Raw genomic sequence first — 27,215 nt, forward strand, 5'->3', positions numbered from 1 at the left:
TTGTAAAGGATCGTGAAAGATCCTTTCCAACGACAAAAATTGCAAGTGTGTACGCAGCTTTAGGACCAGTGGGATCATCTCCAGCCACCATACCCGCCAAGTACATTTCTTATAACCCCGGTCCCTCCAATGATGACATTTATAGAGCAGTGCCAGCAGTATAATCAGAAGAGCCCACCAATGGCAGCCCCCTATAGCTCTGTGTGTGTCGGTCCTCTCCCCCATTGTCCCCCTGGCTCTGATACACCGAGCATTCAAACCTCCCGCCATGCACTTCCCAGCCCCGCCAGTCACGTGACAGAGTGGCGTCACCCCCGAGCCCTGTCACATGATTGTGATGTCAGCAAAGGTCCTTTAGGCCCCCGGAATCCAAGCTACACTGTCCGTCCAGGCGGAGCACAGCGGACCGAGTGCTGGAGACAGCGGCTTCCGTTATCAGGTAATTTCCGCCGGATGAAGAGTGACTGTAGTCCCCTTTCCTCCGCCGTACCTTGCTGTCCCGGGTTGCGAGGCCTGCGGTTTCCACCAGAAATCTGACGCTGCACAACAACTGTGTGACTGGGTGGGCAGCTGAGAGCACTGCCAGCCCCGGACACCGGGCCCTGTGTCATCCTCCTCCCAGGCCTGCCCGTCATACCTGTCATCAGCCCCATAGTGTGTATAGGAGGGGGATCATTCCGCATAGGTGTCACCACAATACCGCCATGATTGTCACCCACAGGCCCCCTGCTTCTCCCAGGAAATACACAACAAGCTGGGGTATAATGGTCACTCCTAGTCCGGGTATATTCCTGGGGTGAATGTATACAATGTACATAGGGGCACCTAACCTATACATACCCCCCGGGGGCACCCGACCTATACATACGGCTGATGGTACCAAACCTATACATACCCCCCGGGGGCACCCGACCTATACATACCCCTGATGGTACCCCAACTATACATACCCCCCGGGGGCACCTTGTGATCCTCTAATGCTACCTGTCATATAGGTGATGGCTGGGAAGATGCTGTTATATGTATTGGGCCAATGATATACACCAAGCCATGGCAGTGCCACCCCACACTCTTCAGTAACCCCCCGCCTGTTTTTGGGTAGTTACTGAAAAGTTGGATCACTAAAAAATCCTGCAAAGAAACAAAGTACCTTTTATTAATTTTAAACATTAGTAATAAACAGTATTTTTATAGTGCCAACATATTATGCAGCGCTGTACAATAAATAGGATTTCCAAATGACAGATACAGACGGTGACACAGGAGGAGAGGACCCTGCCCCGAAGAGCTTACAATCTAGGAGGTGGGGAAATTACACACAATAGGAGGGGAGATATGTTGGATGCCTAAACACAACTGCATCCCGACAAATACTATGGTAGACTTTTTCCTTGCCTTAGATCGTTATAATAAATTTATTTCAGTTGTAATTGGTATAGGTCAGGAAAGTTGCTAGATTTGTGTCACTTGTGATTGTCCCTGGGGTCCGTACCAGGGGTCACGTCACGTTGTTTAGTGATCCACTGTGCTGTATCACTTAAAGGACCACAGCTTAATATTATAGTCCCTGAGGCAGGGCACCTCATTCCTGTCCTCTCTACAACTAGAAACTAAAGTTTGCTGATCAGCCTCTCTGTACGGTGCTCTTTTGTTCCTGTTGTCACCTGAAATGAGCAGTGACAATTGGAAAAAGTTCCAAAGCGGCTTTACAAAGTGTAAAATCTTGTATTGATGGGTATTGAGAGAGGTTCTTTTATTTAATCCCCACTAATCACCCCCACGAAACTGTGCTACTGTGCTCATTGATCCGTGTAATCCCAAAAAGCAGCACTTTCTCTTTAAGTAGCAGTTCATTCTGCCTATATTTGGTTCTTCCTTTCCCCCCATATTATGATCATAATGATATTTTCAACTGAAATCTTTCCTGTTTCTCCTTGCAGAACATTACTGGGAGAAAAGGCCTGTCAGGTGCTGTTCATAGATTCCTAAAAACAGCCCTTTTTAATCTGTGATCTGGTTATTAGGAGTAGTTTTGCAAACATCAAAATGTCCTGATTGGTGAATGTTAGTCTGTATGTTGGGCAAATATCAAAAACTCTTCATGGGTAAACAGGCAGTCCTAGTGGGCCAGTAGTCCTAGGAAGGAAAGGGTCAGAAAATGTCAGATGATGACAGATGTCTTCCAGACAGGAAGTGAGCTGTGCTCTATCTGGTTTAGATTCTGTTGCACATTGTGAGAAGTTGCTATTGTGTAGTAAGCAATTTTAGTGCAAGAGAGGAGCCTGTATTCTGCAAGGTGGATTGTCAGGCTCGGATTCAGCTTTAAAGTTGGTTGTAAGCCTCCAGAGAATGTGTTACCTCCTGTGTTTATTATATTGGCAAATCACCCCCCCCCCCCACCTCAAAAAAGAAAAATCTTACAAACCTTAATATTTTTGCACCAATAGTATTGAACAATTTTTGTAAGTAACCATTTAGTAACATTTATAGTAAAGAATAAATATACAAGTAATAGGAACAATATCCGTATGTCACATAAACAGCTTGGTGATATAATAACAACCTGTATTGTATGGGTGGCTTCTACCAAATGCATATCCAGCTGTGCTTCAGGTTTTAATGTGACTTATTAAAACTCAAAAGTAAAAGATTCAGTTTTATTTCTTAAGTTCAGGTGTAATTTTTTTCAGGATGACCCGCATTTGTCAGCGTGTTTTTATAGCTTGTGTGGGCAATTGGCACCCCTGAGCTCCATGTGCACTGCAACAGAGAAAGGATCATTCAGAAAACCGTTCACAAGGCCTGGAGTTTTCTTTCCTGTAATCACAACACCTTATTTGTTGAGTTTTTCAGTAGAAAAGAGTGAGCGTCTATTTCCTGAATTCGGAGAAAAAGGAAATTTTTAAAAATGTCTGTTTAGAGGCTTCCATGGAGTAATGACACTCTCAAGGAGAAAATGCAGCACAATCAATTGTAACTAGAGTCAAATGGTTTTTTAGGATTTGAATATCGAATGGAGGGAATAAAATGCCATTTTGGTTTTTATTTCTCAGTTACCCCATTAGGGAGAATGACTCTCTGTAATTGTCACCAGGAATGAAAGTGTGACTTTACTTTCTCCTGGTTAGGTCTGTAGAACAGGAAGTGAAGAGAAATTGTATTACTGAGATGCAGATGGCAATAAATAAGTTGTTTGTCGTTGGAAAGGATCATAAAAGATCCTTTCCAACAACGATTATTGCACGTGTGTACATAGCCTAACTCTACTCCAAAAAGTAAAGTAGAAAATGTTTTGGATTTAGGTATACTTTAAGATAAAAAGATTGAGAATAACATGGAGGCCTACTCATGCATGTATACCTGTACCTTAGTACTCAGCATAGGGGTCTGGACATTGATAGCGTTTTTCCATCTGCACTTACCACATACAGCCAGTTTGGTAATTTAACTAATAATTAGCAATTGTGACAAAATTAAAGTTTAGACTTTGATCCACATGTCAAACCCTACAGGCTATGTCACTAGTAAATTCATCACTGGGTGTCAGCAATGGAATCGCTAAGGAAGCCAAAAGAACTGGATGAACCAGTGAGGTTTTGCTCCTTTGCTGCTCATACAGTGAGATTTGCCCAGCATAGGAGCAGGGCATTAGTTTTAGGTGAGTACCATTGAATCTGTTGCTGGCAAGGTACTACCAGTGATCACTCATGACATAGCCCAAATTAACTCTGCAAACTTAAATGGGTAAAATAGAATTGGTGTTTTCTCTACGTGCTCAACCCGCCCACACTCAGACATTAGGACTGACCAAGTAGTCTATAAACTGCAATATTCTGCCAAGCATGTTGATATAAATGGGATAGGAATGGAGGAATTGATTTACCTTGACAGATGTTGGCATTTATGATTCAAGAACAATGCACTTCTTGTAACCACCACAATCATTTGTTCCCGAGATAGGTTTAGACTGTGCAGAATTAGATGAGCTCTCCATAAATATGAGATTGTTGCCCTTTCATAAAAATGAACTGAATCTTTACCCTAAAATACCAGCTGTGCCATTCATCATTTTTACTTGTGTTCTTCCAGCATGAGTTTGTTCTGCATTGTGCCTCTGTGTGGAGGTGACCATCTTGGTGGAGGCTAGGCTTAGCTTTGTCACTCTTGCTTACATTGCAAACCGTGCACTTCTACTTCTCAGGTGGAGATTTAGACATATACTTTCTAGGCATACTGCTCAGGCACAATTTAGAGGATGTTTAGGCATTTGTAAGTGGTTCTACAGTCTGTAAATGCTTGAAATTGCCTTGTCAAAAATAGTTTAAATGAAAACAAATGTTTTTTGTGCATGTGGTTACAATGTTTGTTTAGAAGCTACATATGCAGCTTCTTGGGTCGTTTTGCTGTCCAGATGCTTCCATAGACTTTTATTTAATAGCTCCTAAATGGTTGGGTTAGTGTTTTTTGGCATTTATAAACTTTTCTAGGCAAATCCAAAGGCCTGGCCTGTTCAGACTGTATGTGTATTATGATGAGTTAAGGCAGTCCAATCATTTTAAATAGGCTGGGAGCACATTTTACTGCATTAAAAAACCTACCAGACCTTAAATTCCCCCAAACACCACAAGAAGGGTTTATATCTGGTGAGCTAAAAAACGTGTAAGGTTGGTCAAGGTGCTATTTAAGATCAGTGTGTAAATGTGCAATACCTGCAAATCTGAAACATTCCTGAAGACTCCAGTTTTTAAATAGCAAATAAAAGAACAACACTGAAGGCCCCAATGTGCATTTTTATCCTTCTGCGATATGCAGCCATAGGCACAGGAAGTAGGTGAATAATATTATCCTCTCTCTTCTCCTGCAAGGGAAAATGAGTTTTTAAAACTTTATCTGTTTTAATTAAGTCTCTTTCACATCAGATATGAACTACAACATAGCTTTTTTTCCCTAGGATGATAAGATTATCTGTTGTTCAGCTGCTTCCTCATAGTTTAGTTTAGATATATATCAGCTGTAGTAATGTGAAGTTCAAAAAAACATTGAATTTTTTTTTGTCCTAAAGGCTTGTTTACATAATGATTGGGAAGGTTTTTAAAAGTTGCCCTTGGACTTGGAGAAAGCTTAGTTGTACATACTGCAAGACAAAATTACCAAAGACATACTTTGAATCTGTTGGAATGCTTGGTACAAGTGAGTAGAAATGTGGAGACAACCTTAAGGCTAGGAGAAAAAAAAAATCTTTCCTGTGCTTTACCACCATCCCCACAATCTGAAGGGCAGAATTCTGTAATGATATTGATTGGGTTTGTTGATTAAGTGCAAGAAAGGCCTCCAATTTGCTCGTGTGTGCTAGTCCCGGGGCAAGTACTTTCTTCTGTACATGTCTTGCTATTTTTGAAGTGTGTACTTTTATTACATTTAAATGTTTAGCATTGTATGAGTCTAGAAAGATTTCTGCAGACACACTGCTGGTGTCTTGATTTAGTTTTGTGTTCCTGTGCCGTGGACCATACATGATGTGCTTAGAGCTCACAAAGTACACTAATCATATTATCCTGAACAAGTTTGCAGTAAGCTGGTAACTCATTGCTTTTGTTTGCTTGAATTCTAACCTTAGTAAACACATAGCTGGTAATGTGTGGCTTACTCTATGTCCACATTTGTGTTGAAGGCTCATCTCAGAGTGTTGGGTGGAGGAAATGTACCGATAGAAAAAAGAAGGCCTGCATTTCTAAGCCTCCTTCTAAGAATATGAATTGCCTTGCTGTCTATAGCTGCTATACCTTCAACATGAATGTTAGCCCAGTGGTCGCCAACCATTGGTCCACAAGAAAATTTTGGTGGTCCACACAAAAACATTATTTGCATATTAATATTAATCTAATAAATTCTTATATCCTGAATGACAATTTTCACCTTTATATTGCACCAAATTCACAAACTGTACTAGAGACGGAAAAACAAGAGAGGCGCAGCGTGACGTCAGTGTAGTCTTAAGTTGTAGGAAACCGAGCCGTAGGCTTCAGTATTGTTTCCACCATTACAACAGTCACCCTGCTCCACGAATACCAATTCTCATCCGATTGTTTTATTTTATTTATTTCTCAGATGCTCTTTTAGCTAAGTATGACCTTAACTGTGTATTTTCTTTACCTGTTATATTTAATGGCATCATATAGTTTGGCTTTGATAGCTATCATTTCTTGTTTGGTCTTAGATTCAAAGTAAATAAACCCATAATGAGTGAAAAAAAGCAAATTAATATTTTGCATTTATTTAGTAATAACAAAGATAATACAACTAATGATAACAGTAACAATAGTAATACTTCACTTAACCATGAGCTGATCAATGAATCAGAGCCTCCACAGTCCTTGTCAGGCACCATTAGGAAGATCATTATTTTTCAGATGTATTTATTTAAAAAAAAATGAAGATTAATGATTCGCAGGTCAAAATCATGAATTTAGTGGTCCGTGAGGTCCAAAAGGTTGGCGAACACTGTGTTAGCCCATCTTATCCCTATAATAATTCATTTTGTTGACCTTTGGTGGAGCCGCTCAATTAGATATTGCATATTGAATCCTTTAGGAGGTAATGGGAAAATAATGGAGTAGCTGGTCCATGAAGAAATGGAAGGACTTCTGTTAGAGTGGGTCCTGGCCATCTCGGAATGTTGATAATAGAAAACACTTTAACTGCCCTGTTCATAGGGCAGTGCAGAACTTTCCTGTACAGCTACCCCCTCCCCCATTTGGTGTAGTAATCATTGCTGGTAGGAGCTTAAAAGCGTAAATAATGAACCTTTGTTTGAGTTCCTTAATGCTTGCAGAGAATGTAAATGGGAATATACCTATTATGTTTTGGAAACAGAAGGCATTGTTCACGTGATGAAGCAGAATGCTTGTGTTCAACAATTCTAAACTGCTTCCTGTGGACATTGCTTTTATTTTAAAATGACTTGAATCTAGACCTGATCTAAGTTCTCCATGGGATGGGTACAAGGAGGAAATGGTGTATGGGAAGTTGGAAATTAGGATTCAGGTAAAGATGTGAACCATTCAGTAGTTGGATGTTGGCAGTCTGGCTGTGATTACCTTTGCCATGGTGCGTGTGTCTGGTGTTCCATGAACAAACATGGCGGTTCCTGGTAGCTTGACTCTTTCCTGATGTCATGACAGCTTTTTTTTACCTAGAGGGTTGTTGAGACATTGCTGCTGGTAGGCCCATTTGGGAAATCCTGTTAGCAGGCAATTTATTGATCAAGATAGACTTCAGGGCTAGTATTGGGCGAGAATCTGACATGTGTACAGCAGCCATTCAACATCGTTTATGGATCCGTACTGGCAGATCCACGACCAACCGTATTGCAAGTGAAGGGGAGCGAGCACAGCGGGATGATGCTCACTCATTCTTCCCCTCTCCATAGAGCAATACGGTGCTGTATATACATCACTTGTTCATGCATCATTCAGTCGTTTGTCGTGATAGGTAATGAAAGCAGGTCCATGTGCAGGTAAAAAACTTGGGTCTGTTGCATTCTGCTCATTGGGGACCAATTCAAAGTCAATGTAAGTGGCACCACAACTCGTATTACGTACATTGCTGCAGCACACAAGCGTGAATTGGGTGTAAATCTTTCCCTCTATTTTGGGTGGAAATGAATTACTTCCATGAGTGGTTTCCTGTTGTCTGCTGGTTTCATAGAGCTGCTCTGAGTGATTCTGCTTCCAACTATTTTGCCTGTGCTGATATTTATAAGGTTTTCCTGTTCACTTGAAAAGAAAAATCTGACACTGCACAGGCTTGGCAGTTTTGGGGGTGATGTGCCTGATGCTGAATTTGTAAATTGGAAACTTCAAGAGATGTACATAGGTTATTGGTGTTGGCACATGCTTTCATGCTTTATATTACGATAGGTGCCACATGCTACCCTGTGTTCCCATTTTCTAACTCTGTTAATGTAGATGTAAATTCCAACTTAAGGTTTACTTCCTGATGAGGATAATTGTGGACCTAGACACCGCAAATGTACATCAATGTGGCTGCTTCCAGTCACCATTGGATGCAGGAGAATGGCTGAGACATAGAGACAGTCACCTTATAATAGTAACAGAACAAGGTCCTTTCATAACAGGAAAGACAACATGCTTAAAAATATATACAAATATCAATATACAGTAGTACCTTGGTATAAGTCCTTAATCCGTTCCAGATCCTTGGACATATACCAAATAGGACTTATACCAAACAAATTTTCCTATAAGAAATAAAAGGAAAATGAATAATCCATTCCCATGAAAAAAATCCTATTGATATTGGCATATTATACATTGATGGGGCTGTATAAAATAATTTAAACACTGCTTAATACTAAAATACATAAATACAAAAGCAATAAGATGAAATAAATGAAAATTTAACCTCACTTTACCTTGCTGAGAAGAGTTGAGTGCCTACTAGGTTGGTCCTGAGAAGGGAGGAGGAGGAGATGCTTTGTAATTCACAGAGAGTTATAGAGCGGGTTGTTGCCTGAATGGTTGCAACTGGCGTACTGACGCTTGTGGGCAGTTGTGGCTTTGTCACAAGAGAAGTAAATAAGGGTAGCGCACAGTGTTATGACTCATTTTGACCCATACAAGTTCTCGCACAAAGGTTGTATACCAAGCAAAGGTTGTATACCAAGCAAAATTTTTCGTGTCCAAACAGGACTTATACCAAGTTGGACTTATTCCAAAGCGGACTTAAACGGAGGTACAACTGTATATTTTTTTCAATAGTTTTATAATTTTGCAATTGTATTACTCTCAACCAGCTAATTTTTAATAGTCCCTTCAGTTTCACTCCAGAATATTTAGATCTGATGTTTTGGTGTGATTGAGCAATGTCTTGAAGGACTATTTAGCATTTTACAGGTCCTACAAATCTGGTTTGCTTTTGCTCAGAGTTGCAGATATCCAGTATAGGAGAGGTTTGTCTGGCGTAAACTGGAATCAAATTGCAAATTCTTTCAGCTGTTTTTGACACTTGTATTGTAGGTACCAGAGTATAGAATTCCTTCTTGTATTTTGTTTTCACGAGGATAGAGGAGGGCTGACCTCACCAGTCGTTGTACAACCAGAAGGCGGGGTGGTATGTATTATTCGGTGGCCCTGACCAAATAATCACCATGTGCTTTGTGCCAAAATAACAGGACTGGCTACAAAAAAATGTTCCAATCATTTGGCAAGCAAAATAGAATTTGTATGTGCATTTTCATGACTTTTTTTTTTTTCTTTTTAGCTGCCCATCTCAATTTTAGTTTACCGGGAACATTTAGGGATTTTGTATATTTTCCTTCTTTCCTTTTTTATGTTTCTAGGGTGTAATTTTTTGTTAGGAAAAAAAAGCCTAATGTTTACAGAGCTCAAAAGCTCTGTAGTGTAAAATCATACAAAATATAAATAAACCAGATTAGTAATCAGCCTGTTTCCTCCATTTGTTAGCCGGCTGTTCAGGTGGCAAATAAGTTTGACTTGGGGTTCACATTAAGTTTTATGGGTGCACACTGCAAAAAAAAATAATAAAATACACATCTTTAGTTTAAAGCTTATAGTAAAAGTGTTCCAAAAACAGAGTAGTTTACCATTAAATATAACATTGCTGGAACTTTACAACTGCAAAAGTACTATCCTGACATATATACAATGTGTGTGTGTATATCTTTTTTATTTTTTCTATTAAAAACTACATGTGGTATTTATTGTAAAAAGTAGTCATTTAGCTATAAATGAGTGATTTTGCTATGAGTCTACTACTGGTAGAAGGAAAAAAAATTCTCAGTCTTCTCTGCCCAGTGATCAGACTAGAACAATGTAACTCTGTAGCATGTCACAAGGTAAGGTGCATTATGGGGCTGTGCCAGAATGCTAAACAATAGATTGCTAATGACGCTATTGTTTTCCTATAAGGAGGAAGCAACAGGGCACCTCGGCAGAACACAAAGTTTTAAGGACGGGGGCTTTGGAGTGGGGTTTAGTGATTGTCTCTGCTTTCCTTTTTCCCCATTCCCCTGAGGACTTGCTGGATAATAAGAAGTATCTGCAGATCTACGGGATCTGATCATTTGCTTTCTCCATCTCTTCTGTTGCTTCTTGATTACCCCACCAGTCATCAGAGGAAAAGAAATAGCTCAGCTTCAGTAAGCCAACAGAGGTCAGACTGCTGATTTAAGGCCTCCAGTTTTCTTTCGGCACAGCTTCCACAATACAGGTGCTTTTTAACTTTTTATATCTGTTGAGATTTAAGAATTTTCTTTTCTCCATGTTGATCTGCCAAATTCTTAGTGGATATTTTGTCTAAAGAAAATGATTTACCTAGATCAAATCTATCATTTTGTATTGTTTAAATATTATCCATTTATTCCAAGTACACCATTCCTAACGTCTGAGTAACTGTAGGCAAGGTATTGCTCCTGCATTGGTTCAGACTTTAATAAATAGGCCGCACTTTCACTAATCTGTTTGACTTTCTTAACCCTAAGCACATGCAGAAGCTAAGAAGTTGGAGGCATCAGTCTAGCTGGTCATGCACAGGTTGCCACACAAATCCCAGCTTTATTGCTGCTTTTTAGTAGGGAAAAAAGGAATAAACCATGTGATGCTGGCCCTGATCACAGGACAAAATGGATTAACTTCTCCAATTAGCCTTTGTTTCTGTATTATTGGCAACCATGGAGGAATGTGCGAATGGTTCCACACTAGTCTACTCACCAAAACATGTATTAATGTTGTAATAATTTGCTTACACAGTGCTAATAGGCTGCTTAATGTTCTTGTGAAAATCCAATTAAGCTGCATTATAATTATTAGATAATAATGAATGTGCTATATTGTGGTTATTGTTTTTAATTTATGTTTTAAAACTTTAAAGTAAAATTTTAAAGAAGATCTCTGGGCTGATTACAAAGCAAAATGTTGCACGAAATGCTGTTAGTTGAAAGCTTTATTCAACTTCCTTGTAACAGCAGAGCTGCTGAACACCTAGAAACCTTTAACAACCATTCTTTAATTGATGAATGATATAATCCAGCTTACATAGAGTAGCCCATCATACAGACCTGATGAAGAGTATGTATTGACAGAACGGGTTGTAGGAGTTGATAAACATTTGAGATGTTTCTAGGTTTTACCTCAATAGTATTTTAGTTCAGTCATGCATCATTTTACATTTTACTCAGTTGTACAAATACTTAAATAACTTAAATACAAATACTTAAATAATTCTGTACATAAACAGAGATAAATATACTATTGTTATAAGGAAATTATACCTCTATTTTATTTTTTTTAACCTTATAGACTTTTACAGCATCTGATCTCCAGCTGCCATTCCCTAACAGCCCCTAGAGGGTTCTGCACTCTCCCCCAACCTTTGGAGCACTCCTTGTAAGCTTGTTTCGAAGAAATGGCCGGAAGAGGAGCAGCAAGGCCGAACGGTCAGTCACAGGGAAGTAAAATCTGCCAGTTCAAGTTGGTGTTGCTGGGAGAATCTGCAGTGGGCAAATCCAGTCTGGTTTTGCGTTTTGTCAAAGGACAGTTTCATGAATTCCAGGAAAGTACAATTGGAGGTAGGTAGTTTCTGGAAATCTTAACCAGTAGATTTCATAGTCCTCTTACAACATACCTAATATAGTCCATATTATTTAAAACAAATTCATCAGAATCAAAGTTTTGACCTTTTGTTGTAGTGTAAATCATATTAATTTTGTACCCCCTGTATATATTTTTTATATCAAAAAAGTTTAGTATACACAAAATATAATTGTTAACCTATATTTGTTTATTTGACACCTCTTTTTCTATATTTTTCTTTAGCTGCTTTTCTCACCCAGTCGGTTTGCCTGGATGACACAACCGTAAAATTTGAGATCTGGGACACAGCAGGACAAGAGAGATATCACAGTCTGGCTCCTATGTACTATCGGGGGGCACAGGCTGCCATTGTGGTTTATGACATCACCAACCAGGTAATTTGGCTTTCCTTGTGTTCTGTTGTATAAAATCCAAACTCAGTGCAAACCTTAACACCGTGGGGTACAAATTAGTTTGTGAAAATATAAATAAACACCTAAAATTAGTTAATGGAAACAGATAAGACTTGTTTAGCAGGTCTCCGTGAACATCAACGTACAAAAATGTGTGACCTGCAGAACACTACATTTGGGCATTTAAAGGAGAGACTGTCCCTTAGTTTGAAAGGTTCACTTTCTTCCTGTTGTATCTTTGAGACAGAAAGTAAAAATAATTCCCCTGAAAGGATGCAGAATTCATGATTTATTCAGAGAAATCTAAGTGTATTTCCTCTGTTTGGAAACAAATTCAGTCAAGTAGGCATGTGATTTAAAAGGTATTTAATATATTTGAGAAATGTATTGTGGGCTTGTATTCACTTAGGTAGGCATCATTTCAAGCTGGACCTTTGCTAGGTATACATCATTCATTCCTTTTTATTTTCTCTTCCTAATATGTTCAATATGATCAATATTTTGATCAGTTGCAGAAAATACCTGTAATCAACTACAAGTACCATTCTGCCAAAATATAAATAAGATTATAAAATCAATTAAAAATATTGCATAATGAATGGCTATCTTTACCAATATGTTTATCCTAGCCTCCTATAAAATGGCCAACTAGCAAGAAATAAGGTGACCAATATTTTGTGTTAATTGTGTCCACTGCTGGTATTCTGCTTTCCACACTTTGATGTTTGGCTTTATTACCAGAAAATGTTTATATTATGTTAGCTGATTTGACAACTGAGCTTGTAGCTCCACCATGGTAGCTCTCTAGGCAGTTATCCTGTTTGTTTTATCAGTGATGTCAATTAGAGTCCTCCTTAAGACTGCCACTCCGACAGTAGGCAGTGCATGGTATTCTGTTTTCCACTATCAGGAAATGTTGTTTTAAAGGAACTTAACAGTAGCTCTGTACGGATGCATGGACAGAAAAATACACAGTAGCATTTCTTTTTTTTTTTTTTTTTTTTGATTATTTAGTTTTTATTAAAAGCAAATCAAGGTGACAGAAGAAAAATATAACTGTGTGCAAAAACAGAATAGTATTTTACATTGAAGGAAGTGCCACTAAACTTCATATACAGAATAAAAACATCAACAACAACAAACAAGTCAGTTGGCTTTGCAATTAAAATGAATAGCAGGTAAAATGAAGTCAATAAAAGTAAAGAGAGACTTTTTTTAAAAAACCTGTGACGATCCTGTCATTGAAAACCTAAACATTCTTAATATTGTTTATTAGTATTATTATTAAGGGGTGACGATATGAGGTATTGCCTAGTAAGTGTTTCAGCTACATACACATGAAACAGAGTAGATACAAAGTAACCAAAAATCTTTTATTATATTTGTATCCCTACTTCTGGAAGACTGTGACATGTCAGACCACTTTTTCATAGACCTCCCGGAGGCTTAAAGAGTATGTCTAGCCAAAACTTGTAATTATGTTTATGGGTATTAGTATTGGGAAATTTTTTATTTGCTCCTGATCCCAGAAACAACTAGAAGGAAGTGGAAATAAAGGGAATTTCCCACTTCATGAGTTGTCCTCAGAACAATTTACTCCAATAAAAGATTTTCTCCTATTTTGGGGACAACTCTAAAACTTAGGAATTCTTTTTTTTTTCATGACGTGAAAAACTAAAGTAAAATTGTTAATATTTGTAATACTATTTTTATCCAGTAGATGGAGCTTTAGTATCCTTTACACATCTGTTGGAGCACCTAACTGGCTGTTGTATAAAGCCGATATCAGAAAAGAATGGATTACACATAAAACTGAATTATCTTTGCCACCCTTTTTTATCCAAATTTCCTAGCGTACAAAGCCAGCTGGAGAACAGTCTGATATTACTGTGCTGTCTTTAATAAACCCATAATAGTTCAGAAAGGTCATTCATATAGAAAGTCAAGAAAAGGTATATTCACATTTCAAAAGATAAAAGCACCCTAGGTTTAAGACATTCATGAAGCAATCGGATAAACCTAACATTCCCATAGGAGATTTTTCAGTTCCATTATCTTTCTTGTATAGTCCTATTCTTCTTCACACTAACCTGAACCCACCTCATTTTCGGTCTGGTAGACTACAAGCATCATCAAACTCTCTTCCTTTGGTCTGTTCTTCTCATGGCCCTGTCCTTTCCTGTCTTTCCATCATCTAGGCTCCTTGTCATGTGTGGGTAATACCCAGGCTGCATGCAAGAATTCCCACCCCTCCTGCCTAAAACTTGATATCAATCTGCATTGCTTTGATCTAATAGTTAGTGTTGCTGCCTATGTTTGCCCGTTTTACCCATCTATTGGGAAGATTTCTAACAGATGACCCAATTCTTAACATTTTATCAAAATTTTAATATAATCTTGTGGCTGAAGTTACCCTTCCAATCAGATTTGTACCAGACAGAATGAGAACTCGTTACTGACTTCTTCTTCTGACATTCTCTTCTAACAATATCCAATAACTAATAATAATAAGTAAACAACTTCTTTTACCTTGCTCTCCCTTCCAGACACTGCAGCTGATATTAGAATGATTTCAGTAATGGAGTGTTGTTACTTCATAATGTCCTGAATGAGCTGTGACAATGTGGATAACCACATCCCCTGCAACATTTTGTCATTCCATTGTAACAGAAGCAGTTATAGCCAACTTGAGTGACGATTCTACTCTAGTCAGTAGCAGTGGAACATTGTTGTCATACCATCAAAGGAAGCTATGTTAGGTGGACTTTATTGGCAGGATCAAAAGGTTGTTGTTTTTTTTTTTTTGTTGTTTGTTTGTTTTTTTTTTTTACAAGGGGACTAAAAGAAAACTGTAAATGAACTCATCATTTTGTTCTACATCACATATTTTTTACCATGGGGTATATAATTTAATTAGTCTGTAAGTAACTGTTGTTGTGACAGCAGCTTATTCTGGGTGGAGTTTGTCTGCCTTATAGGTAATACCAGTGTACTATATTTCCATCTTCCCTCTGGGCAGACTTGTACCTAATCCTCTGGTGTATTTGTTCTTTGCTATGTACTACAATAAACAATCTATATATTTGTCCTAAAGCTGATCTTTGGGCTTTAGCAAACTAAAAGTCATCCGGCATAGGTGGTGTAGATTTGACTTAACTTTGGATGATTTAGCATTATGCAATGTCAATACATTCCAATAAATACTTCCAATATATTAAAAATTCAGCCATTTCAAATTTGGACTTATTTTTTTTTTCCTGTGGGTTCCGTATTTTAGCTCAAAATGGCCCCCTGTCAGTCTTACCAAGGTTGAATGTATCAGAACCATTTTAATTGAATTATTTATCTGGGTTATGTTATGACTTATTTTTCACACATATGTGACAGTCACTATTATTCACATTTAATTTGTAGTTCCCATTCTCCATTTGTGTGCTTGGTGTGTATGTACAAAGCTGAGTCACTTAGCAGCCTTATCAAACCTTGTGCAGCAATAGCAACCTCCAGGCACCAAGAGGACGGAGAGGAGATGTTGGGAACTTGTAGCACTTGTAGAAAATGTTCCTTTACTGTAATGTATAAGGTTTGTAGAAAACTGATAAAGGATCTGTGAGACTTAAAACATTACAGCAAATATGAACTTGTTCTAGTTTACCAGTTTTGCTAGTTTACCTGTGCTAATGAGGCTTTACATGCTTCCCCTTTTGGAGATAAAATAAAAAGAATTTTAAATAATGTTAACATTTCTGCCTGTTACCATATATTGTAGCATGGCTATAAATGATAAAACTTACTGTTACCATCTGTTATGGTTTCCTTTCATTTTACAAAGCTCATTCACCGCAGCAGGGATGTATAATAGTGCTTGGAAGAAACGTTGCTGCAAAGTCTTCCTATAATGATTGCTTTATTTTAGTATTTTTGAATAAGTTTCCTGATTCTCTTTAGTGCGATGCAAGATTTTCTCTAGTTTCTTAGATGCGATAGGAGTCATTATCTCCAATAGCTGTTAAAGGTTGTCAGTCTTTATCATTTGAAGATTTATGACTTACTGTGGGTAATGTAAGAATGTGGTTGGTCATTAAAATATGTCTTTTTTTTAAACCGGTTATTTATGTTAGCTGATTTCTTTTTCACCTTCTCAGTTTCTTGTGTTTTTTTAGGAGACGTTTGCCAGAGCAAAGACATGGGTCAAGGAGCTGCAGAGACAAGCCAGTCCAAATATTGTGATCGCTCTGTCTGGCAACAAGGCAGACCTTACAAATAAGCGCATGGTTGAATATGAAGTGAGTACTCCTACCACCAATACTTATATTATAATAATAATATTATAATATTTTTTTTATTTAAATGGTTTTTTAAACCATTTATTTTAAATGGTTTCCAGAAAAATCTCACAAAACCCCTAACTTACTTGCAGACTCTTAAAACCTGCTCATTTTTTGTGGAAATTGCTGGATTAGTTTGTTTTATAACTTACAAAGTTCCGAGTGGGATGTTGTGATTGCTGGTATTACATAGACATGGTTACAAGAAAGGTACATTTAGACATTTGGGTAGTTATTTCCTTAGAAAGGCACGGCTGTTACACTGTGAAATGCACATGTAATTGTCTGGCATGGTAATTTTACTAAACTGTTAGTATAGCAGCTTAATGTGATGTAATATAGTTCCTTGTCACTACAAGCCCCTGACCTTCCTTACTCTTTCGTCTCTGAATAATCTTCCTCCATCCCAATATTTCTGGCAATAGGGTGGCATGGGACCCTCTTCCCATGTGAGTGCTCCCCTTTGTCACTGCAGGTCACCATCACCAGTAATTTCAATGTTGGCTTTAACGAATAGGCAACCACGCAGATAAAAGAAGTGTGGAGAGGTTTGGGGTGCCCTGTGGAGAGATGCTGTAATTTTCCTTCCCTTTGTATACTTATTAATATTATTTATTTTTATTAAAACATGCAGCATTCATATAAGAATTGTATCATTCTGAATGAAATTTCAAATCCCAGGCTATTTTCCTTTGCTGCTTTGCTTTTCCTGCGAAAAGAATGCAAATCGGTAGCTCTGATTTCACTAGTTACATGCATGTTCTGGAACATTACTTCCTTCTGTGGCTTATCAGCCTTTTTCCAAGGGGGGAACATCCCCATGTATGCCGCCTATTGTTGTACATTTAAAGGGGGCATAATAATCCCTCCTCTACTAAGGAGCGCTGTCGAGAAAATTCTGGGATCATTTCCTGCTTCCTCTAATCTGTGTAATAGAAGCGCAAGGTGGAGGCTACAAATACATACTGCAGGGTGTGTTGGAAATAAATGGTGTACAAGTAACACGTGCATTTATTGAGTTACATACTTGTGTGGTTTACTGCAGTACAAAGCACTATTTAAAAGTTCGTGCAGAGTGCTAAAAGGAAAATTTGACTACTTTCACTTTAAAGACAAAGATATCTGTTGTTGTCCAGTGACATGCAGCATCTTCTGTTAATCTGTTTGTACAATCAATAAGTTCAGAGAATCCTTCTGTAACCTCTGTACCTTGTTTTATGGTTAAATAAAGTAATCCATCATCATATTTGTATCCAAATGTCCTGGACAATGAATGGCTTATGTGTGGAAAAATAATGTACAAACATTCACATCTCAAAGGAATGTGTTCCCAAAGAAAGGGGATTGATATTGTGCTAATAGGACCCAGCACTGTCTGCAGACTGCAATGTCTGTATAAGAAAATATCTGTGCCATTCAATGTACCCATAATTTTATTGACTGGGAATATGGAAATTTAGATGAACATTTTTAAACTTTAGACAAATAAACACGTGGTATTGCATAGATATTAGTCAGACTATGTTTATGTGGAAGACTCCTGGATTCTTCGTTTTGACCTGAAGACAAAGCAACCAAGCATGTATTGTAAGCACAAAAATCTCCTACTTTGCAAGAACTAGTAGGTTTGTGATGACTTCAATTTTCTGTGATGCAGAAATAATGCTAATGCTTTTCGAAAAAAAACCATTACAAGACAACCAACAATGAAAGGGGGGCTGCTTAGAAACCAGTGTTACTAACAATTCCCCCAGCTGCCGGTGCAGGCTCGAGAGCATGTCTGTCCCTCTTCTAAAGCAAAAATCCAAAGCTGCGTTTCAGGATACAAATGTTAAGTTGATTTATTTTAGAAATTGCCATTCAATATCGGCATGTAGTCACCAGTTTGTAACACATCTCCAGACATAAATCCTGTGACGCATTTCACCCCACAGTCACACAAGCACGTTTTCTGATGTAAGGGAAGAGAACGCTGTTGGAGAGTCATTGTTTAAGCCCACATTGCTAGGTCAATGTTTGGTTCCTATATATTCAAGCAAATTGAGAGGACTAGAAAGGCTTAAACTACACTGCCCCTAACTAGAAACCAGGACACAAATATAATATGCACAGGTCTGTGTTCCTTGAAAAGTCACTTCTTTTTGCTCAACATGTTAAGTACCAGTGCTAGATGTTTGGGCAGGCTGAACATCTCTTCCACTGGCAAAATGTTTTAGAATTTGTCCTTCCCAAATCTAATTTAGCATGTGTTATTATTTTGCTTTATCATTATTATTTGCATAATATTATTATTTTCATTAATATTTTTTATATAAACAACCAAGCTTTATCTTTCGATCTCTTATCTCTATAGGGAAAATGACATATGGAATCTTTATTTCCGTTTTAATGCAAGGAAGTAGCTGTGCAAGAAAGCAAACTGTTTGTGTGAAATGTGGTTATGCAGTTACAAGCAGATATTCAGTGAGAATCAGTGTGTTTTGTATGTTCTTGTGAAATGAAATAAATTGGTTATGTTTTTTTTAAATGATAGAACAACCCAGCAACAGTGCTATATAGTGATCTGTTCTTTGCGTATTTAAAATATAACTTATTAATGTAATGATATTTTGTCTCATTAAAATGAGATAAATGACATTATGTTTGCTGGCCATAGGTGTTTTATGTATTGTAGTGTGAAAGTGCATATGAGTTTTCTACACAGATTTATATTTTATTGCCTTTCAAGGAACTGAAGGGTCATTGAACCTTAAAGCTCTGACCTTTCCTTTCTTCTTTTCAGGAGGCCCAGGCATATGCAGATGACAACAGCTTGTTATTTATGGAAACCTCGGCCAAGACAGCCATGAATGTCAATGACCTGTTTCTCGCAATAGGTAAAGTGGAATCTTGCTATTCAATCAATTTACCTGTGTCAAATGATAACATGTCAGATTATGGCTATCATACTGTGTTAGAGGTAGCAAAGTCTGCTTTAACTGCTCTTTCAAAAAAAGCCTTTGATAATTAGGTTTTTTGGGTTAGTATTGTGTGCCCAGTGACACCCTTACTTTTTGGTGTTCAACTTACTCGATCAAAGGAGCCTCAACTGCAGCCACTGGACATTATAGACACTATAGACAGATTGCTAATGAGTACATAATCATATTGGGAATTCTAGACCCTTACTTTTTGGTGTTCAACTTACTCGATCAAAGGAGCCTCAACTGCAGCCACTGGACATTATAGACACTATAGACAGATTGCTAATGAGTACATAATCATATTGGGAATTCTAGCAGAAATTGGAGACTGGGAACATTCTTTGTTAGACAGTCGTAGACTTGGGGACCCAGTAAATGAGGCTAGAGATCTGTTTCAGCACCTTTTATAAAGCAATGTTTCCACAAATGTACTCCTTGCAGCTTCCTATTAAACAAAATGTGTGCCAAATTTGAGATTTCTCCAACCATTATAAAAGATTTGAGAAGGAAGTAACACAAACCATTAAACTACTAAAATCTAGTAAAAAGATTGTTTTTATGGGTTAAAGCTTTTTAGGGGATTCTGGGCAGCAGGTTGTGGACAAGGGTTCTGGAGTAATATCACCCTCCATACATTGGAGTTATGATTGTCTTCTAAAGTGACCATTTTCAGCACTATCAAGAGATAATTGTATTTGATATGGTTTGATATCCAGGTACCAGAAGGGCTGTTTAGTGTGCAGTTTCTGAAAGTGCTATGCTGATCTGCAGAAATGGCATGCATGTAAAATCCTTTTATCAGAATTGCTATAGAAAGTACTACTGAATGTATAATTGTATGCGGTCAGAAGTTTAGTGTCAATGAGTGGCATGGTTCCTCGGTTGCTGGAATTCTTGCCCTGCTGCAGCAATAGGGTCTCAGGCTTAGATCTCTATACTTGTGCATATGCCTGATAATTGAGATAATCCAAGCACTACTGCTAATTTGTGTAGAACAAGTGATGTCCCTTCTGCAATAAAATAAACTTTCCTGTCTGTTCACCATTTTTTAAGTACATCTCTCATAGACCCTTGCTTATTGTATGGAGGTGGCAGTCTCTCTGAAGAGATTGTGCAAACCCCTGCAAAGTCAGAGCTAGACCTCTGTAATGAACAAAGCCTATTCTCCTTGCTTATCCTCATTGGAGGTATCCGATTCTTCTTTTTTGCATTTGTTCTTTGTAATGCTAAATTTTACAGTTCTCTCTCTATAATAGAGACTTGTCTGGAGACAACTAAGAGGAGAACTTTAAAGAGATTTTCTCTCAATGCCTGTACATTGCAAGGGTTAGCTTCCTAATGGGGCAAAACAGATAAACTGACAGGTTCAATTCAATGCTTTTTAAAGCTTTCAGTGGTAAAATATTAGTGAACCCTGTGATGTCCCCATAATAGATATTCAGCATTCACCTTTGCTGTTCTGTCACCTGAAACTTAACAACTTTTTTATTATTTTCCTCCTTTATGTGCAGATAAAGGTTAAACAATTTACTCTATATTAGATACTGATGACAAGTGTAGTCAAGGGATAACTGACCTATTGATGTTCAAGGTACAGAAACCAGGGTTGGGCTTTGACTTTTAGTTTATTCACCTGAACCCTGAACTTTCTTACCCTTCAATATCCCAGTGCTTACTGCTGTTGTAACTTCACAATTTAATTTTATAAGAAAATGTTCTCCTCTTCTTGAAATGCTTGCTATGCAGTGTAGGGAAGAGTGATTTATGTCACATACAATGATTCTGATTTATCAAAACTCTCCAAGACTGGAGGAGATAATACTATTGTGAGAGAACCTGTATTCTAGCAAACATGGAATGGTTTGAAAACAGTTGCCAACCAACAACAAATCATTTTTAGGAAATCTATTCCAAGCTTGCTGAATCACCCAGGTTCACTTATGATGGCACAGGGGAATGCAGGTTTTGTTGAGTTAAATCTTACACTTGTTTTTTTACTAATTTTTGGGTGGTGAATCCAGAAACTACCCCAGTTTTTTGCCATCAAATCTAATTTTTACGATACAGGGTACCCTCCATTTTTGTCAAAAAATAAACAATGAAAAAATATTGACAGAACAATTTGAATATACTGTTTAATTAAATATCTTTTGTTCATACAAAGGATTTATTGTTAAACTTGAAATTTTTTTTACAGTAAAAGGTTTGAAAATTAATCTGGTAAGCGGTTAAGGTAAAAATTTACGCTTACAGCTTTTCCTGCAGTGTTCAGTGTTCAGTGTACAATCCCACCGGATATTCCAATAATAGTCAGCCATCATATGTACATCCCATCTACCCTGATACCCTGATGTCTTTCCATGACCTTCAAATCTTGGTCATCACTGGCTGCACCAAGGTTTTCCAGGAAGTTAGAAAGATGGCAATGCAGAAAATGCACCTTGATGCTCATAATGCAACCAAGCATTTTGTAGCTCTCCAAGAGTTTCTGGACAATTTCTGTGTAATTATTTGCTCGTGTGTTTCCAAGAAATTAGAAAGTCCTTAACAATGGCTTTGAATGATGATAACCAAGTATTCTTTTCTACTTCTGACATTGTCCTGATGAAATCTTTATCTTAAATGAGCTGCCGGCCTTTTTTTTTTTTTTTTAAATGACAGGCTAGGAAATGCCAAAATGAGGTACTTGTAACGGTCTCCTTCAGTTGGCAAAGCTTTAACAAACTGCTTCATCGGTCCCAGTTTTTATGTGCAGAGGCGGGAATACAATATTCTTTCTATCAACAAGTGGCTCATGTAGACTGTTTGGATCACCTGGTTTTAGAGCAGATCTTGGAGGCCATTTCCTTTCCACCCAATGCCTCTCATGAGCTCTGCTGTCCCACATGCACAGATAACAGGGATACTTGGTGTATCTGCGTTGCTGATCAATAAGGAAGCGTACCATTTTAAGGTCAACACAGTTGACCCAATTGTGTTGGTGATATTGCAACAACTCAATGACTCTCTATGTCTGCATATTCTTCACAAAGAGAAACTGAATGGCTAATTGGGACTGACCCAAATATATTGCCATTGTGAAGGAGGACACACTCTAAGCTCCGCTTTGAGCTATGGATGAATAGTCGTCATTCAGTTGAGTTATAGATTGGAGTACCCAATTCCTCCATTAAACCAGGTATGTTATGGCAATACACAAAGCCACTGTCTGTTCTAAAGTACTGCAGAAATGCAATTTCTCTGGTTCGAAAGAACAATACATTAGTTCCTTTTTTCAAGTAAGTTTTTCTCACGCAGTCTTGATGCTAGGAGTTCTAAAGCCTTCTTCGACAGTACCAAATCACATGCCAAATCACTCAACTCATGCTGATCAAATCCCTTACAAACAGAGTCCTCTTCAATTTCAAACTCTTCATCATTGTTGTCACCTAGTTCATCACCATAATCATGCTCTTGCCAAACCATTGGTATACCAAATGGCATCTTATCACGTGTTCCCTTTGTCCACATCCGTTAACCCTTGACACACTGTTTACACACCTTATGAGAGGCTCAAGACTTATCTTGATCACCAAGTTTAACTTTGAAATATGCCAAATAGGCTTGCTCTACAAATGTGCTGATGTTCCACCCTTTGACTGGGAATGGTGAAAAAACCTTACGTGATAGAAGAAAACTAACTGCACTTTTAGAATTGGCATACCTATTTTAGTGTAAATAAGCTTAAAAATTGAAGTCAACAAAAAATTTGTTCAAAATTGTTCCTCAGTGTAGTCTATCTTCACCAGTCTTGGAAAGCTTTGATAAATTTATTGTTCTGCTGAACTGCAATACCGGCCCTCATTTTCATAAATTGGGTAAGGCTATGTAAACATGTGCAATATTTGTCGTTGGAAAAGATCTTTCACAACCCTTTCTTATGACTGCACGATGCATGTACGAGTGCTTTACATACAGCACCGTTCTGCTCTATGGGGAGGGCAGGGGGAGAACAACGGAGGAGCACCCTGCTGCGCTCTCTCCCCCTTCACTTCCATTAAGATTGTTCGTCGACCACCGTCCGTGTATCAGACAGGGCGGTTGTCCAGACGATGGACGACGAGTGCTGTACACACCTTGGATTCTCGTCCGATGTAGGCCCTGAGCTGATTATCAGACGATAAACCATTGGACGTAGGCCTAAGTAATTCAAACCTCAAGTTGAGTTTTGGGCAGGTGAAGATCTCTGAATACTTGCAAAATATGTTAGGGAAATTATGTAAATCCTCCTTTTGCCAATGGTAGATCATTTCTGTTCCAGCACCAGGATGAATGTATGCTGCGCAGTGCACTAATACAACCCGTAGGTCTATCCGCATTTGAAAAGCACCAGGTAGAATAATAAAATGGGATGACATTTCTCATCTGAGAGACTGAGTGGTTAGAAAGTCCTTAAAAAAATAAAATAAATAACATGTGGCTTTTGTTTGGATGTCTCATTGTTCTGTGATGTCTTTGGCAAGTTATAATTCATTGAAAGAAGTCCAACACATTAGAAAATGTGTATTACAATGTAAGTGTACACTAAGATTAAACCTGCCTTGGAACAGTCATTGACCTACTCCAACAAATTATTTGCAGAATTTATTGAAGTCTGACAGAGATAAAACTCATTCTTCCAGCAGCTGACCTTATGTTTGAACTGTTATAAACTTTCTTACCTTATCATCTAACACTTCATGATGTAGAAATGGCTATTGATATTTTTCAGGTTAGTGTGAAATTGACCTCAAAGCCACTGACCTGCTATGTAATTAACATCACATTTTTCTCCTTTACTATAACGCATATTTAAACAGATTGAATGACTGGGGCAACATAGGAAAGGGAGAAGTTTCTAGTTTATTACTATGTAGAAAAAGTTTAGGTTTAATAAACCCAAAGTGCTCCAGAATATATGGCTTTATTAGCCTATTTTGTAACTACTAATCATTCTTCTGATGTTTTCCCTTCAATCCTTTTTTTATTGTGAACAACATTCCTAGGCAGACATAAATACATGTGTAATAGTTACGCTGAAAACAAACTGGTATTCCTGTGAATAATTACTTTGGCACTCCTATTCTTCTGTATATTGCATCTGACCTTCCACCAGTCTTGCTACGCAATCTGTTTGGCAGTATATTAGCAGATGTGTCTGCTTCTCAGGAATTGTACAGGATGAGAATGCTTGAAGGGAGTTTGTACAGTGAGAAATTTGTACAGTATGTTTCCATGGCTTACTGTTTTATAAAAATGTCAGTTTCCTGGCTATAACTATAGTTTTACACATAAGTTATAAACAGGCAGGAGTTACGTCGGCCCGGCCAGTCAAGGTGATCAAAGACCCAACTTTTTTTTTAAGTTTTGAAATTTGAATTTTGCCATAAGACAAATCCGAATTCATGATGTTTATGATTCTTCCAGGTCAGCATTTTATGAAATTTAAATGTCATTGGATAGCATGGCAGCGCTAGGCTCCTTTTTTTTTTTTTTTCCCCAGAGGAATCCTTGTCAGAAGGTACAGGTTACTGATTGGTTACTGTTACTCATTACCACTTTGATATGTTACCTATGTTACAATAAAGAATTATATTTATATTGTTTATTTAAATTTGGTATTGTGTATCTGTCTTTTCCTAATTTTTGTATTTCATTCAACAGCTAAGAAACTTCCAAAGAATGAGCCTCAGAACACGAGCGGGGCTGCTGGCAGGAGCCGGGGTGTGGATCTTCATGAGCAGACACAGCAGAACAAGAGCCAGTGCTGCAGCAATTAACAATGGAGACAAGAGAGCAATGGGGAACCAAGATAAGATTATAACCTCTTCCTGCACCTGCCCTGCTACTCCAGAACTACAACTAAACACCTTTCCAGCACTTCACTCTTCTGCCAGGACTTTTCCTTTTGCACTTCCTTTCTTTCCCTTCACCGGTGGATAACAGCACACACATGGAAACAAAGCGGCCGGCTTGAAACTGTCCCTTCCACCTCACACACCTCTGCAGCCCTCAGAGACCACCCCGCTAACTGCACTATTGTGGGTTTTAATTTTTGTTCTTTTTAACGCTTCCGACAAACACACACAGACTACTCTTGGTGACAAATAAAAAGCATCTGGGGACCTCGCCTTCAGAACAGAGTAAACAAGAAAAGCAAAAAAAAAAAAAAAAACTGATACTACTTTGTATAATAGATGCATATAGTGACTTTAATATTGATTTTGTTATTCTTTCATGTAAATTTCCTCTGCTTCCATCTACTTTCATCTTAAGTTTCCCTCTGTTTTACAGCCACATCATTCAGTAGAACTTCCAGGAGCCTCATACTTCTTCTTACCACTTGTAAACCTTCAATTTCTTGCTTGCATTGTCTATCAAATGCGTAACTTGTGTGCCTAAACGTTTGACAGCTGTATCTGGGTAATGATCCATTCATAGTGAACTTTTAATCACTTTAGCCTGAAAAGATGAACAATTGCAGGAACACAGATGATGAGTTGGTGTAGAATGGTAATGTGAGAGGCGCTTGTGAGATATGCTGATTTTGTAAGCACTGGAATGGGTGAGTACATCTACTGTTTGGGAAGTTTATGTTCTGTATCTTTCTGTTAGATTTTATAGGCAGCAGGTTTGACTTTTTATTGAAGTAATAACATCCATTCATTTTGCTGTCATGAATGAAAAACAAATTTGTGTGTGGAATTTAAAGCACATAAAATGGTTTACAAGAACCTAAAGTGGGAAACCGTTCTGTGTGTTGCAGTACTTAATATGCTTTCAGCGGTTTAAGAGCTCAGATTGGATTTTATTTATTGTTAGTGTTTCTAGAATGCTGTGGGAACCTAGATCTGGGCTGTAAAGTCATCTGTGAACAGTATATGCTCACTGTGTATGAATATGTGCAATGCCATTCTAATGGACATTAGGAACTCCAAAAGGGATTACATATTCTGTTTCAAGTTTTCCACCTAGTCAAATCTCGTTGGAGTCTAAAAACCCAGAGAAAAACACATTTTTGGAGTTCAGGCACAATTGTCAATGCATGAAAATGGTTGAGCACCACAGACGAAAAGTTTCTGTCCTTATGGAGACACAACTGTAACTTGCTGCCTGCAATGCCCGATGCAGCAAGAGCACTGTAAGGAGGGCTAAAGTCACATTTTGTATTAAGCAATCATCTCTATAACTAATGTAAGCACCACATAGATGTTAATGTTCTCCTAATTTTTTAACTTTTGATTAGAGTTACTGATTGTCTTTTTTTCTACTTATTGTTTTAAAATGTTGCAAACCTGTGTGTAAAGTATTGCTTACAGCAATAGCTGCCTTGTGCAGCATGCACTTTATTTTAGAAAGTTATTGAAAGATAGTTGGGATGTTAATCCATACATATTGTCTGCTTCATTTTACTTGTTAAGGGGTTTTCACAGCCTGCTTATCCTCTCTGTAGCAAATGAGCAACTACACACATTTTACTAGTGGTAATCAGCATTCCTGTGGTTTAAGATTGTCTTTACTTAATCTGTCTTAACATACATGTATGTAACTGAGAAACATTGGGCCACCCACTACCAGGTCCAAGGCATGAGGTTCTCTTTAGTCTTACACCAGGTGACTTGGCAGGTATGTGCCTTTCTGTGTGTTAAAGTGTTCTTATTGGTTTTGGTGGCTTTATGGGCTTCTTGAAATGTGCCTTCCTTCTATAGCTAGGGTGGGATGTTTGTGTGTGCTACAGATTAGAATAATACTTATAAAAAAAAAAGACAAGACTAGGGTAAAAATATCTGGTTAGCTAGCGTTCAAGAGCATGTATTGCTGAGGTCCAATTGTCTCCTAAATGACGAAGCTTTGGTTAAATAAAAGACTTGCTCCAGTTAA

General features: G+C 38.0%; 1 protein-coding gene across 1 annotated transcript in view; it reads left to right on the plus strand.

The window, feature by feature from the left end:
- Window positions 1–311: 311 nt before the first annotated feature.
- Window positions 312–27,215, plus strand: part of RAB5B (RAB5B, member RAS oncogene family) — a gene marked incomplete in the record, with an annotated part of 28,705 nt that continues 1,801 nt past the window's right edge. Inside the window, 6 exon segments of the mRNA XM_072408576.1 lie at window positions 312–439; window positions 11,340–11,608; window positions 11,856–12,007; window positions 16,189–16,311; window positions 19,136–19,229; window positions 24,999–27,215. Of these exon segments, the coding sequence (XP_072264677.1) occupies window positions 11,446–11,608; window positions 11,856–12,007; window positions 16,189–16,311; window positions 19,136–19,229; window positions 24,999–25,114 (648 nt within the window).

This window comes from Pyxicephalus adspersus, chromosome 1, assembly GCF_032062135.1.
Source record: "Pyxicephalus adspersus chromosome 1, UCB_Pads_2.0, whole genome shotgun sequence".
Taxonomy (NCBI): Eukaryota; Metazoa; Chordata; class Amphibia; order Anura; family Pyxicephalidae; genus Pyxicephalus; species Pyxicephalus adspersus.